Raw genomic sequence first — 14271 nt, 5'->3', positions numbered from 1 at the left:
TTTGCTACTTCAGGCAGATAAAACTGCTGTTCTGATAAGAAGGAGATCTCAGGACTCTTATATATGCTCTTTGACCTTAAAGAGTAATACTGTCTGTCCCTGCTTGCATGCTATTCACCTGTGCCTTTGCCAGAGGGTACTCGCCTGTGGCTGATGTGACAGATGGGACCTCATTGCCCTGTGACAGTCTGGCATATCATAAACCCACCTCTGCTGGCAGCTTAAGCCGAGAGGGTAGACTGTGAACACAGGTGGCTGAAGAGCCAGCATGCATGATGTAAACGGTAACTTCCAGAGGGGCAGGCAGAGGGGACAGTGATACTTTACAGCAGCTCTTAATCCAAGGTATTTGAAGAGTTTTATTCTATTCTCTCTCCCTTCAAATTCTTCTGCCATGGGTGGCTGCCTCTTCCACATCCATTCTTGCAGTGGTAGTGGCTCCGATGCAAGCAGTTGTACGATTTCTTCTCAGAGCAGGGGGGTAAAACCCAGCCGTTCCCAGGAGAGCTGTGGGCTGTTGCCCAGCTCGCTTGCCTCTCATGCGCTCAGTCTGATGTGACTGATGGGGGTTCTGTACTCACAGCTGTCTTGGGGCTATTCCTCATGCTGCAAAGGCTCTTTGTCTCATTCAAAGCCATGACCTCATTTTAGAGACAGAAAACAGAGAGGGAGAAACCCACCAACCTGCCAGTGGAGGTCAAAGGGCTTGCTGAGAGATATGTTAGCATCAAACTTCTCCGGCAGGGACACAAATAACTGGAATTGCAGACCAGAAAATTACCATGAAAAAATGGACTAACTACCATGTGATTACAAAAGAGCCCATTAGTTCTGTGTGTGTCTAGGATTCAAAGTATATCCTTTGAGGAAGAGCACAAGGTCACGCTCCCAAAACTTGAAGCAAAAGGGACTGTATAAGTGCATGCCTTTTGCCTGATGCTCTCCAAGGATTGCCGTGCATGGAGTTTTAGCTGGTTATTCTCCCTCTTTCCTAGGTGCCGTCCTCAGCATGGTGGATGGCAGCAAGTGTTACTTCTGTCAGCATGAGGGAAGGTTTGGTTTCAGTGTTAGGTGGTAGCAACTCCTGCTGTGGTTAGGATTTGTCACAGTGTGGTCCCCTCGCTGCTGCTTTGTAGTCAGCCTGTTGGGGTGCTGCTTGGGCTAGCGAACACCCAGACAGCCCCTTGCCAGGGCGCGGCAGGTTGTTTCTGCAGAATTGGTGGCTGTTGCTGGCTAGGGATCCCTCGATGATCGACTCAGTTTGTGGTCTCACGTGTCAGTGATAGCCATGGCCTTTTCTCTGGCAACTAATTTTTGCTAGCACATGAGAACTGCCCTCTCCACCCCAAGGCTGGTCCCGAAGACCCAGCTGGTGCCATGACTATCACAGCTTTCCAAATAAAGCTAGAAATCACAGAGCTCTCATGTGGTAGAAGTCCTAGCGCTCCCTAGGAGCCACAGTGCACTGGAGCCTGGAAGATGCAAAGTACTGTGTTGGCTTGCTGCCGAGTCAAGCGTCCTGTTACGCAGCATCTGCGCTTTAGCTGGAAACGAAGAGTTCTATTTTCCCAGCCCTGTGATCAGGTATTGCAAAGTGGACACAGTAAAACTACTAGTGTTTCTGCCTTCCCATGGCTGCCTTCCCTACTCTCTACCAGCTGGGAAATTTTTCCCCTTCTACTCAGCGCTAGTGATTAAATCTCAAGTTGTGTGTCATTGTTTTGGGAGCTCAGGTGACCTGTGCAGCAGGACAGCCATGTGTTCTCTGCGGGTGGTAACTTTCCATCAGAACTGGTTTGCTCTTCTCTTTGCCAATTCCGGTTTGCTGGGGTAAGTGCTTTATTGTCTGCTTTCCCTGCTTTGCTCCTGATAATCATTTCTCCGTAAAAAAAAGGCTTGTAGTAATGGAAACCTATGAAATCCCATATGCTTGCTTAGGCAGGGCTGAGGGACAGAGGACTTTGTACCTCAGAACAGGGCAGCGATGACTAGAGAAAAAAACTGTTGTGTAATTGATTTATTTAGGTAGCTGCAGCAGGGGAGAATATTGATTAAATGTCCACGTACGCACCCAGAGGCTTCAGAGAGTTTTGTCGAGTGTGGGAGTGCGTGGGGTGACAACGTTACAGCCGCTTGGTGAGGGGCACCGCGGGCCACCAGTCCTGATCCCCTGCAGGAGAGGGTCGGGCTCTCCCCCATGACCAAGTGCAGGCTGTGCCTTTGCGAGTCTCTTGAGCCTGGTGTGCCCAGGGGAGGGCTAACACGTCTAAATGCTCCCCGAGAGCCCCGGGGCCCCTCCGCGCGGGAGCGTGCGTGGGCAGGGCGGTGCGCGTTGCAGCCCGGCGGTTTGGGATGCCGCGGAGCGCGGCTGGAGCTGGTCCGGGATGCCGGGAGGAGAGGAGGGGGCTGAGCCACCTGTTGGATTTTCGCACATGGGGAGGCTGCTGCCCTTTTTAGCAGTGTCTATCTCTTTCTCCTCGCTCCCCGCGCCCTGGTATTCACTTTACAACCAGCCCATTGTGCTGGGGGTTAGAGCAGCTGGGTGGAGTGTTTCAGGCTCAAGTGTAATTTCAGTGCCTTTAAAAGCCTTTGGAGGTGGGGTGCTTTTTTTTTTTTTTTGGAAGAGGACAGCAACGCCAACAAGGGATAATTTGATGGATTACTCTGCGGGGCTGAGGGGCTCTCCTTAATCCCCTTTGTGGACCTGTTTGACTAGACGCGTAGCAGAAGCCCCCAGCCTCAGGCAGAGAAAAGGCGGCTCAGCGGGGTAGGTTTTACGCGCTGACATATAAATACGGGCGCTGGTCATGTGGTGCCGGATGTAATCTGTGCCCGTTACCACGCTGTGGAGAAGGGGGGCACCTGGAGGGGGCTCATTTTTTCCCTTTCCAATTCAATTTACATTTTTATTCTTCTGCTAAAAATAATAAAAATGAAGAGGGAGTGGAAAAGAGGCCAAATTAGACCAAATGCCAAGGTGATGGGCATGGTATCTTAAAAAAAAAAAAAAAAAAACCAACCAAACAAAAGAACTCAAGTGAAAAGCAGAACCAGATCTTTCCCCATTTTCTCATGGCTTCTCATGGGCTTCTCTCATGAATAAAAGCAAGAGCTAGGGTCTTGCGGTATTAAAGCAAAGCTCTAGCTCTCACACAGACCTGAAGGCAACTGAGGAAAGGGTGACCACGAGTGAGGCTCTGAGAGTGGAGGCTGAAAACACTTTGATTGCAGTGTGTGTGTTTAAGAGTGTCTGAGACTTCTGGGTACTTAATGCAATTTAGTGATTAGATGCTGGTCCTGAGCAGGCGAAATGGTGCAAGGACTGTCCTACTGTGTGGCGGGGTGAGTAGTCCCGCTGTGGCTCCTCCAGCACTGCCTTAAGACTCTTCTGCAGCTGAGCCCAACTATATTTATTGGGGGCAGTCAGTTCTTCGTTGCATCATGACTGAACTCGGCCCTCCAGTGCAATCATCTTTTGAGGTGTCCCTGATGGCTGAGCTATAGGCTAACCAGGCGAGGCTACAGCCGCGCGGCCTGGGCTCCTGCCTGCCTGCACAACACAGCGCCCTGCTCCCCCCCACCCCGCACCCAGGCTCGTCTTGGTCCTGCTCCTCCCAGTGTGGATCGCAGCGGGCTCTCCCCGGCAGCCTGAAACCCATTGCCGCTGCTCAGCTCCGCAGATGACGTCTGCCAAGCGCAGGAGGGTTAACGCTACCCGCTGGCACTGTGGTGCGCACTTCGCTGATGTCCGTCCCCTTTAGGAGTGCAGCAAGCTCCATAAAGTGTCAGCGTGGCCTCTGCTGAGTCAGTGACCTCGTTAGGCAGGCAGGCGGTTCCTGTTGGTAGCGGGGAGGGGAGGGAGGACAGGCTCCAACTGGCCACTGTTGTTTGCTGCTGTATCTTTTCCTCTGGTCAAACAGGCAGGCACAGGAGTGCAGGCAGCCAAAGCCTGGGAGAAAACCTCCTGCCAGGAGACCTTCCTTTGTCTGCCAGAGGAAGAAGCAGGTTGTGAGACAGGAGGTCAGTGGAGTCTGCTGGCTGCCACGCTGTCTGTTTGATGTTCGCGTTGCGGGGTGAGGGTGAGGATAAAGAGCCCATAGAATTGTTGGCATGGCCTCAGAAAGGAGCATGAAATACCAGAGAAATGCAGGGCAGGGGGGACGGATCTTTCTCCTCTCTGCAAAGTACTCTCCATACGACAGGCTGAGTGTGGACAATGGTGTTAGCCTGCCAGGCTGAGAAAACATCCTTGCCTAGTGCCCCTTCTTAACAAATATCTTGACCTTCTCATCGATCTTGTAGGGACATTCATTTGCTGTCCATAGTTTCTCCCTAGTAAAGAGTATCTGTTGGACTAAGGTGGCTCTGGCCTTGCTAACTGATCGCATATGTCTTGTTGGATGGCAGGGCTCTTCCCTCGCATTAACTTGGCTCGGCTCATGGCTTTAGTGGATCTCTCTTCTGACTGTGCCTTTGCTTTATCTGGCTGGTCAAAGGGGGACAAATAGTGACCTGCTTTACACGCCCTTGCTGCTTACTGTAAAATGCTATCTGAAGGCAAATGGAAGCAAGTATTCAAAATACCCTCAACCTAACCAGCCACTTGCCCTCACAGATCCGCCTTTGCCTGAACAAAATGCTAGTATTGGTATTAAAAAAAAAAAAAAAAAAAAAGCCTCCCAAAGCTTCTGCGCATGTGATTGGGCTGGCTCTGGAGCAGTCCAGCCTTCCTGACTGTTGGGACTGGCCAGCCTCTCAGGTGAGGAAGGCCAACTGTAGAGGGAAAGTCATTAGGTGGCTTGTGCTCCACGCCTGCTTCCTGCCAGGCACAGACATATCCTGATAGCTCTGAAATGGCTTGCAGCTCTGAAATGGCTTGCAGCTCTGAAATGGCTTGCAGCTCTGTGGTCGAGGCAGGAGGAAGCTGGCAGGGCCTGAGATTGCATCTCAAATTCCTTCTCGGCGAGCTCCAGCCGGCTGCAGGGAAGGTGACTGGCTTGGTGCTTATGGGAGACGGCAGCGTCACGCAGCGTCTGAACAGGAACAGTCTAGTTTAGTGGTCTGCAGAGTAAATGCAGGTAGGAGATGCAGCCCTCTGAAAACCTGGTGCTAGCTACGGGTGCTTAAAACTTGGGCTCTTCTATTCTCTTTTACTTCTTACTTTCAATTCATAAAACAGAGGTTGTAGTGAATTGCCTTTAGTCTTAGTACATGTGTTGTTGTTGGGCCGGGGATCAGTCTTGTTATCAGGACAGCAGCAAGCACAAAAGGGCCTGAACTAAGCTGTCGTTTTTAGACAGCTCTAAAAGCAAGATAATCACATTGTAGGTACTGCAAGGAAGTAGTTGCAGCAAGGCAGGAAAGAACCTACTTCCATTTCTGATAAGTGTGAATGTTTCCCTTAAGAACCAAACTGCATGGAAGGTCTTGGGAGCTGCCTTGAACGCCGCCATAGCATCTAGCATTCACCCTGGATAAATCTATCTTGTGTCTGGGCTGCCGGGCTCTTTCCTATGAGGAAAAGGAGGGAATTTCAAATGGACTGTGGGACTTGGGTCTTCCTTGTTCTGGTCTGAGGGGATTTCCAGCCACTGCTGCTCTTTCCCTAAGCCAAGCTGCTGGGGCCAATACAATGGAGCCCGTGAGCTCAAAGGAAATGCAGAGTTAATTCAGAGACTAAATAAATTGCAATTCTCCCATCCCTGCTTAATGACCACTCCCCTCTCCCCACACTGTGAATGGGGTCAAGGAGATTTGGGAGGCGAGGGGGAAGGGGAGGGGGTCAGGAGAGGTCAGGTGAGTTTTCCATTGCATCGCGCACAAGCCTGCCAGAGCTATTCTCCATGGTGTATTTCACATTCAGCTGCGGTGAATGGACACTGATAGCTGTGAAAGGATCTGGCACTGTATGAACAGCCCTTCCCCAAGCACTCACTCTTGTGCTCTCTCCCACCCTTTCTTCTAAAGGGCTTCCAGGGAGTGAGGAATTAATAACATTCATCAGGAGCCCCTTGGAAGGTTGGAAATGTAACGCTGTGGTTATGAATGGAAACTCAATGGCTAACAATACCCTTCGTCCTCCCCTCTCTCTGCTGTCCACTGGGAATAACTTTCTTTCTGCATCAAATCTGCCATGCCACGGTGAGGAAAAGGTGCAGGTCCGTGCTACCTGGGAACTGCCGGACTGGAGCAGCTCCCAGCCGAGCTACCTGCCTAGCATCATCTCCTGTCTCCAGCACTAGCCAATACCACTGCCTCCAACGTTTCTCCGAATGAACTTAGCCAAGGCTGATGTGGGGTAATTTGCTCTCATATAAGAAAGGGCTCAGACAAGTTATTACAGTGCCTTGACAGGTCGCAGATAGTTGTTGAATCTAATCCTCTGTTGCCCAACCATTAGCGTAGCTGTTTGTTCTATTACAGGGTAGGTGAATGACAGTCGTAAATCAGAGAAGCTGCTATTCCATTTAATGATGTCTCCCGTCCCTTCTGCACCCATGTAAGTGACTGGAAAGGACAGAGAGGCAGGATATGGATTCTTATGAGGAAAACATGAGCTTTTCTCAGTAATGCCTCTCCCTTAATTTTCGTTCTATCTAAGCAGTGTTCAGAAGCAATTACTTTGAAGATCTTGTGTTACAAATATTTGAGGTGATCAGGAGGAAGAGAGACTTTTTCCTGTCTTTGCTTGTGCATATCCATTAATGCTCCGTGCATAATCCACTTTCTCCAGGTGTCTCTGGCTTTGTTTCATCTAAAGACAAAAGGTGTGGTTAAAGTCTGTTAGCAAGGATACACAGGGCAAGGTCTGCATGAGCTGAGAGAAAGGAAGTGGAAGGTTGGCTCATGCCAGCTATTGTGTAGTTTCGTATCAACGAGCCCGTACATCTGACATCACCAGTAAATTCAGTCCTGTTTCCGTGTGTGTCTGTGCACCTGCTGGTGCTTGTGTCTGTGAGATTGTGGGCTTCGTAGATAGGGGCCGTGCTGCATCTGTACCACATCTACAAAGGAAGACGTTTGTCAAAACTTCATAGCCTGTTAGCTGGGAACAAATTCTGGCCGGGGGAAGTGCATGGATCCAAATCTGCTGGCCCACTGACTTAAAATAAATGGACTCTTAGAAGTCATTTTCCCTGGCTTCATCCCTGTTCCTTGCTACTTTAATCCCTGCAGTGTTGCCAAGTCCATTGCATTTAGCAGTCGCAGACTGCCCGGCTTCTTCCCTGTCCTTCAGAGAGCGTAAATGAGAGAGGAGAGAGGATATAGGACACAGCAGGACTGTGAGAGGTGCAGTCCTTTCTGCTTTGGTTCCTATTGCTGAAAAAGGGTCTCTGTCCCAGTTTAGGTCCAGGCAGAGCCTTGGGTTCCCCCTGTCTGGCCAGTGCTGCTCTCCTCTCCCTCTTCACCTCCCCCAGGACCCGCCCTCCTACCTGCTTGCCAGGTGAACCAGCCTCTCTGCGTTGATCTGTTGTTTCTCTGCAGAGAAAGGAAAAGCCATTTCCAGTTTGGTTGGCAAGCTGAAAAAACAAGCAAGAACCCTGTGTTAAAGATGCTTTGACCCTCCTGCGGAGGCAGAGGAGGAGCAGAGGGAGAGCCTGAACGCTCGGCAGCAGATGATGGCCCGGTGGCATGACAGCTCTCTGAAGAGCTATGCAAAAGCCCCACATGTGGCTCCCTTCTGCTTCTGTGTACATGAAGCCTTACACTGAAGGGCTGCTGTGGCCTGTATTTGCAGGGGCTGGCTGTCCTTGCCTGGGGCCTTGTTATTGTGCTCCCTAGAGAAGAACAAATATTGTCCCTATTTGTTTGGGGAAACTGAGGCAAGAGAGCAAGTGACTCATCTGTCATTCAGCTCTTCTAACCAGCTGTCCCTCTGTCTGACTGTGAAAGGTCTTCACACCATGAGATGTCAGATCCCACTGGGCTGGACAGGCTGTGGCCTGCTCGGATTGGGCCTGGATATGATGGTCCTGTAAATGTAGTGGTTAGACCAGGATCTTCCAGTTAGGAGATGCTTTGCTTGTGTTACAGAGCCTGCCAGTGTTACAGAACATCAGACTCAAACCAGTCCTCCTGCACAGTCTGCCAGATAAATTGTGCTGGAAGAGACTAGCGGCTTAAATGAAGCGTTTGGTCTTGCCGCTGGGACTGTTACTTAGAGCCAGAGTGACACCTGCAAAACTGAGGGGAACATCTCATTGTCTAATCCCAAGTACTAAAGCTGTCTCTGCTTGCTGGTTCAGCCCCAGACCCCTCAGCAGTGAAGAGCAGCCAGGGTCTGTACATGGTACTTCTACTGAGGGGTAGGAGCCCTGTTTGGCAAGTTCCTGCCCTCCCCCGTGCTCTGCTGATGCCTGTAGCATGGAAGAGGTATTTGTGATGTGCCAGCAGGCCCGCAAGGGAAGGTGACAAGTGTTGACACCAAGACAGGTCTTCAGGCAAAGTTCAGATGTAAATGCAGATCCTGGAGTTTCCTTCTGAGCTATTTTGGGACAGGAGTGACAGAGCACGCAGCAAGAGTGAACAGTGTCCCTTGTCGGGCCAGTGCGGCAGCCTGTGTTTGCTCAGCGCCTTGCGCGAGGGGCCCAGGCGCAGGTGTGGCCGTAGTGCTAATAACGCCCTAGTGCACTGCGTTATCAGGAGGCAGGGAGGGCCCTGAAACCAAACCTGCGTGTGTACCTGCAGCTCAGTTCCACCTCTGCCTGCTGACTACTTGGGCAGCTTTTCCGTGAAGGCTGGCTTTAGGAAGTACCAGCTCTGTGGGCAGTGGAGGGATCACTGTTGCTTCTCTGCGTGGAGCAGGTGAGTCCTGGCTTCTGGACTTCTCTCAGCTGGGCTCCTGTGAGCCTCCCAGATCTTCCTTTTCTGTCCCTCTGCCCCGTCCTTACAGATCAGTGCTCTTATTCTGATGCTTTTCCTAGTCTGTGCTGGCATTTCTTTCCAGCTAAGCCATGCTATCTGTATTTTGTGGTCAAAATAAAGAGACATTTAATGGGCATTGGGACAACATATAGTAGGCAGTGAGCATTGCATCTCTGTTCCAGGTCTAGCTCAGGAAGAAGGTGGCTCAATTACTTTTGGCTCAGGAGCCTGCTGCCTCTAGATAACAGCACCAAGGTTTGTGCTGTTGGAGCTGGAGGGCTGCAGTTTAAATTCCTATCCCAAGGCTGTCAGCCAGCTGGGCACCGCTCATAAACGAACAAGGCTGAGACATCCTGTGTCTAGCCCACATCTAAGAAAGGTGGTTGCTGCCCCCAGTCGCTTCCTTGCACAGAGAGTGCCTCTAAAGTAATGCTAAGCATATCTGGGGCCTCTGAGTATTCCTTTGAAGTGATGTCTAGTGATTAAAGGAAAACTGCTGTTGTTCCCCCTCTGCCGTTAGCTTGCTATTTGACCTTGGGCGAGTCATTTGAATGTTCACTGTTGTTAGGAGATATCCTTTGTGACAGTGGAAGTCTAAGGGAGCGTGGAGGAGGAAGGTTGGTAACTTTGGTAGGAAAGTAATCAGTATTTATTGTGTGTAATTGGCAGCCCATACACTCCTCAGCTCAGGAGCGGTCTTTCTTTTTCCTCCACAGCAGTGAGAGGTAGAAAATGATGCTTGCATCTTTGCAAAAAACTCATCACCACACTTCCAGCTTCACCCAGGTATCTCTGTGTGGGTCCTTTGGCTGCTGGTAAGAAGAGAAGAAAGGGGAAAAGGAGAATTCAGAAACCTTCCCAACTGCATCTGTCTACTTCTGACACTAGCGCAGCTGCTGAAGTTAGAGAACACTAATTTGTACAGAATTTGGTGACAGCGTGGTGTTTTAGCTCTGCCCTGTGTGGTTGTGACAGAGCTGTGGTCCAGCATGCTCCTGGGTTCAGTGGTTCCTCCTTCAGGGTTAGCCTTTGTCAGGGGCTCCGTAGACCTGGCTCAACCCTCTGCTGAGCCGCCGCTCCAGATCCGGGAGTCTGACCCGCTCCGCCTTGCATGGCCTCGAGCACTGGGTGCCTCTGTGTGGAGGAGGGAGGGCAAGTGTTTGCCCCGGGGATGCTCCTTGTGGGAGTCTTTCCCTTCTCCCTGTAATTGAAACAAAGAATTTAGAGGGGGGCAGGGCTGCAAAACTGGATTTTCACCTAGTTTCTCCTGCTGGGATCACTCTCCCCGGTTAAGTAAGCGGAACTCCATGCCAGTTAGCTCCTCTAGCGTGGAGGGGGTGTGCAGGCAGGTAGGTACTGCAGTGACAGTTACCCCGTGGTCAGGGAGGGAGCAAGCCGAGATAAACTCCTCTGCCTGCATGTCTTGCATTCTGTTTGGCCTCCTTCATCCAGAAGGACCCAAAGCACTTGTGGACTCTGCTGCAGACAGTGACATGGCAGCCATGTCACAGTACCCGAGAAGCCAAGCAGCAGTTGGATACAAAGCAAAAACCTGTGTGCGAAGAAGAGTGTAGGGGGTCCCTTCCACAAGCGGGTCATAAGCTGAAACACATTCAGGACAGCAGGGGCTATTGTGCCTTGTCCCCACAGAGAAACTCAGCAATCGCTCACTTAACATGTGAAGTTAGAACATGTGAATTCTTGAGAATTAGGCTGCACTTTGACTGTTCTACTCCTTTATCAGTGTCTGTGCAGGGGCTTAATGTCACCCTTCTTGCTAACCCATTCTACCCTTCCCAGCCTAACCAGAGACTATCTTCACAAGGTGCTTTTAGCAAAACAGCAGTTTGGTTGACTAGACTACATGCAATTTACCTTGCAGGATTTCTTTCATTTGCAGACTCTCCTAACGGCAGGCTCATAACAGGTTACTAAGAGGCATCTGCTTACTCTTGCCTCAGTTGCTTAGTCCCTGTCCTGATCTGCTGGCCTCTCCCCTCTGAAGAAGGCTGGAGAAGAGGGCGCATGTTACAGGGCAAATAAATGACTCAGACTAATGAGTAAGGTAATTGCCGTTCACTGTTAGACAAGGCTGAACTGGGTCAGGTTTGTTTGTGAAACTCCGCAGATGCACCATCTGTTCTCTGTGCCCCGTCTCAAGGGCTGGAAACAGAGTTTGGGTGAAACTGCTTCCCTGGGAACTGCGGAGCAGAGGGGAAGATAGCTCGGTCATTAAGCAGCAGCGTGGGTCTCCGGAGACTGCTCTGTGTGACTGCAGGCAAGTGACTGCAGCCTTGATCCTCGGAGGGGACTCTTAATTGATTTCACTGGGAGATGGGACCCGAAGTCCGTTCTGAGGATCAGACCTTTGTCTCTCTGCTACAACTGCCCATCTATAAGATGGGGCTGGATGGGATGCTGAGAGGTCATTAGGCCTCCCTGTGCCCCAAGGCAGGATTGGATTTTCCCAAACCATTTCTGACAGGTGTCTATCTCACCTGTCACAAGCCCTTGGAGAGAAACCCAGTACAAATGTAGGCAGTGTCTTTTAACTGGAGACTTCTCTCAAGTGCCCTCTCTTCATCCTCTCGTGTCTGTCCGGAGCTGGTAAGCGTGTCTCTTTCAGCTGGGACATGCCTGTGCGATATCTGTGCAGTGCTGGTTATAGTCCTTTTCCGTGCGCTGGAACGTGTTATTTCTAACAGGCTCTCTCTCCTCTCAGAGTGCAGCATCTGAACGGAAGGGAAGGCCTGGAACGGGAGCCCTGCCTGCCCACGCCTGGACTCAGCACTGCCGGGCCACATCTTGCAGTAAGAGGAGGAAGAAAAGACCGTTCCTCCACGGTTGCTAAAAATGGGAGGCAGCATCTGTCCAGCAGACGAGGAAGAGAAGCTCCAGACCTTGTTGTCTGCCTGTGGGACATCCCTGGGAGTGCTGCAGATGGAGTGACGCAGCCCTCTGTCAGTAAGGGGTGTCAGGGCAGCATGGCACAGAAAGCGTGGATCAGCATGCTATTCCATAACCGCAAGGCCCAGCTCCTGCTGGTCAACTCCCTGACGTTTGGGCTGGAGGTCTGTCTGGCTGCAGGGATAACCTATGTGCCTCCACTACTGCTGGAAGTGGGTGTGGAGGAGAAGTTCATGACCATGGTTCTGGGTAGGCAGTTTGTCTCCTCTTTGAGGTGCTCGTTTCCTGTGCGAGTGTGAAGGTGGGGGGGGGGGGGGGCAATAAGGGCATGGAGGCTTGTCTCTGCGGGATGGTGTGCAGGGATACTGTTATCTCAAGGGCAACCTTGTGTTTGGAGGAGGGAGCTGTGTGCCAGTGAAATGTGCCGAGTTCCTGAAATGTCCCAGGCTTTTGTTACCATGCACACAGACCATGATGCCAATGTCCTGTCCAGATGTGGTCCCCCTTAATGCCATCTCTGTCTCTCTTCCAGGGATAGGCCCTGTCCTTGGCCTTGTTTTTGTCCCGCTGATCGGATCTGCCAGTGACCACTGGCACAGCAGCTATGGCCGAAGGCGGCCTTTCATCTGGATGTTGTGCCTGGGAGTCCTGCTGAGCCTCTTTGTTATCCCACATGCCAGCAGCCTGGCCAGCCTCTTTGCCTTCAACACTCGCCCACTGGAGATTGCCTTCCTCATCCTGGGCATTGGCTTACTGGATTTCTGTGGCCAGGTTTGCTTTACTCCACTGGAGGCCCTGCTCTCAGACCTCTTCCAGGAGCCAGACAACTGCCGCCAGGCCTTCTCCATGTACGCCTTCATGATCAGCTTGGGGGGCTGCATTGGCTACCTGCTTCCAGCAATTGACTGGGATGGCAGCTTCCTGGCCCCGTACTTGGGTGGACAGGAGACTTGCCTCTTCAGCCTCCTCGCCATCATCTTCCTCGGCTGTGTGCTGGCCACTTTCTTTGTGACAGAGGAGGCAGACACCCAAGCAGATGTTCTGGCCGGGCCAACTCTGAAGGATGCTCCCCCTAAGCCCTTGTCTCCTGCCTGCTGCTCTTGCCAGGTCTCCAGGAGCCTCCTGCAGGCCAGGCATGTGATACAGGCCCTGAGAAACCTCTGCACACTGGTGCCACGACTGCACAGCCTCTACTGCCGCATCCCCAAGGTCATCCGGCGCCTGTTCGTGGCTGAGCTCTGCAGCTGGATGGCACTCATGACTTTCATGCTTTTCTACACAGACTTTGTCGGGGAAGGCCTTTACCATGGCGTCCCCAGAGCAAAGCCAGGCACAGATGCCAGACGCCACTACGATGAAGGTAAGAAGCGAACCAGCTGCTCTGAGGCTGCAGGACAGGGCCTGTTCCTTAGAACAGGAGCATTTAGTGGGAGCTAGGAATAGACTGAGCTCTGCTAGTTATGCAAAATCACATGTTAAGGGAAACTGTAAACTTTCTGCAGAAGGTTCAGGAAGAAGCATTCCCTCACAGCCCACAGAGCAGTGCATGGTGGACCGAATGGGGGAACACCTCTTTCTCCTCTGAGCTACCAGGCACAGGACAGTGCAGCCCTGGCCCAGGCCTGAATTGTTAAGTGGCAGAATGGCCCAGCAGGAAGCATAGTGAACAGGATGTATCCAGATCTGTCTGTGAGCTGTTGTTGCCTCTGCCAGGTCCTTTCACTACTGTTCCGTCCTTTCTAAATGAGGGATAATGGTGCTCCCCGTCCCTTGGAGACTAAGGCCTGGAAAGCCAGGGAGCGCTCAGGAGCCAGTGATGTGGGCTTTGCTGCATCTGCCTTTCATGCTGCTGTGAGATTTCCATCTCGCATCTCTACCCAGGAGGTCCTCAAGCAACTTCTCCTGTTCTCCCCCCTCTCTCCAGTGCTTTCTGATAGAGCTTACCACTACACAGTCCACAGTAGCTGCCATGTCTACATTATGAGATAGTGCTCACTGCAACTCGTTACCTGCTCACTGTTGTTGCCTGCTGTCCCCTGTTTTGGCTGCTGTGTTGTGCCAGAGCCCTGACTCTGCTGCCCAGCTCTTCATTTCCTCTTCCAGATCTGTGCCTTATTCTTGGAGGCGCTTCCCTGGCCCTCCTCCTCTAGCTGTATATCTTGCCCTTTGAGTTTTCTGCTCACTGCCTCCATGAGCTCTGCAGTACACTGCCTCTTTGTGCAGAGTGTCTGTTTAACTTAGAGGGAGCTTAATTATTATTTAACACTTGCAATGTAGAGCTTCCAGCAGGTCAGGACCTCGTTGTGCTAGCTGTCATAGAAACCTGTGTTGAGTAATGATCCATGCTTCAAAGAGTTAATGGTTTTAGTTCCCTGAAATCTGATAAATCTTTGCAAAGGGTAAGGTCCGGGTTGCTACCGGATATTGTAGTCACTTAGTGGATGTTGCGTATTTTCCCATTGGCTTAAGCGCAATTCCTTGTTCCTTTTGTTCTGTTGC

General features: G+C 51.4%; 1 protein-coding gene across 9 annotated transcripts in view; it reads left to right on the top strand.

The window, feature by feature from the left end:
- Nucleotides 1–14271, top strand: part of SLC45A3 (solute carrier family 45 member 3) — a 37023-nt gene that overhangs the window by 14918 nt on the left and 7834 nt on the right. For 5 of the 9 annotated variants that reach the window (XM_068918271.1, XM_068918277.1, XM_009672222.2 and 2 more), the window contains 2 exons: nt 11588–12021; nt 12305–13132. In XM_068918271.1, the coding sequence (XP_068774372.1) occupies nt 11588–12021; nt 12305–13132 (1262 nt within the window). Of the gene's footprint in view, nt 1–8688; nt 8806–11587; nt 12022–12304; nt 13133–14271 lie in introns of all 9 variants that reach the window. The other 4 variants (XM_068918274.1, XM_068918276.1, XM_068918275.1 and 1 more) reach the window with 2 other exon arrangements.

The sequence above is a fragment of the Struthio camelus genome, chromosome 24, assembly GCF_040807025.1.
Source record: "Struthio camelus isolate bStrCam1 chromosome 24, bStrCam1.hap1, whole genome shotgun sequence".
NCBI lineage: Eukaryota > Metazoa > Chordata > Aves > Struthioniformes > Struthionidae > Struthio > Struthio camelus.
This window is presented reverse-complemented; position numbering and strand designations above follow the sequence as displayed.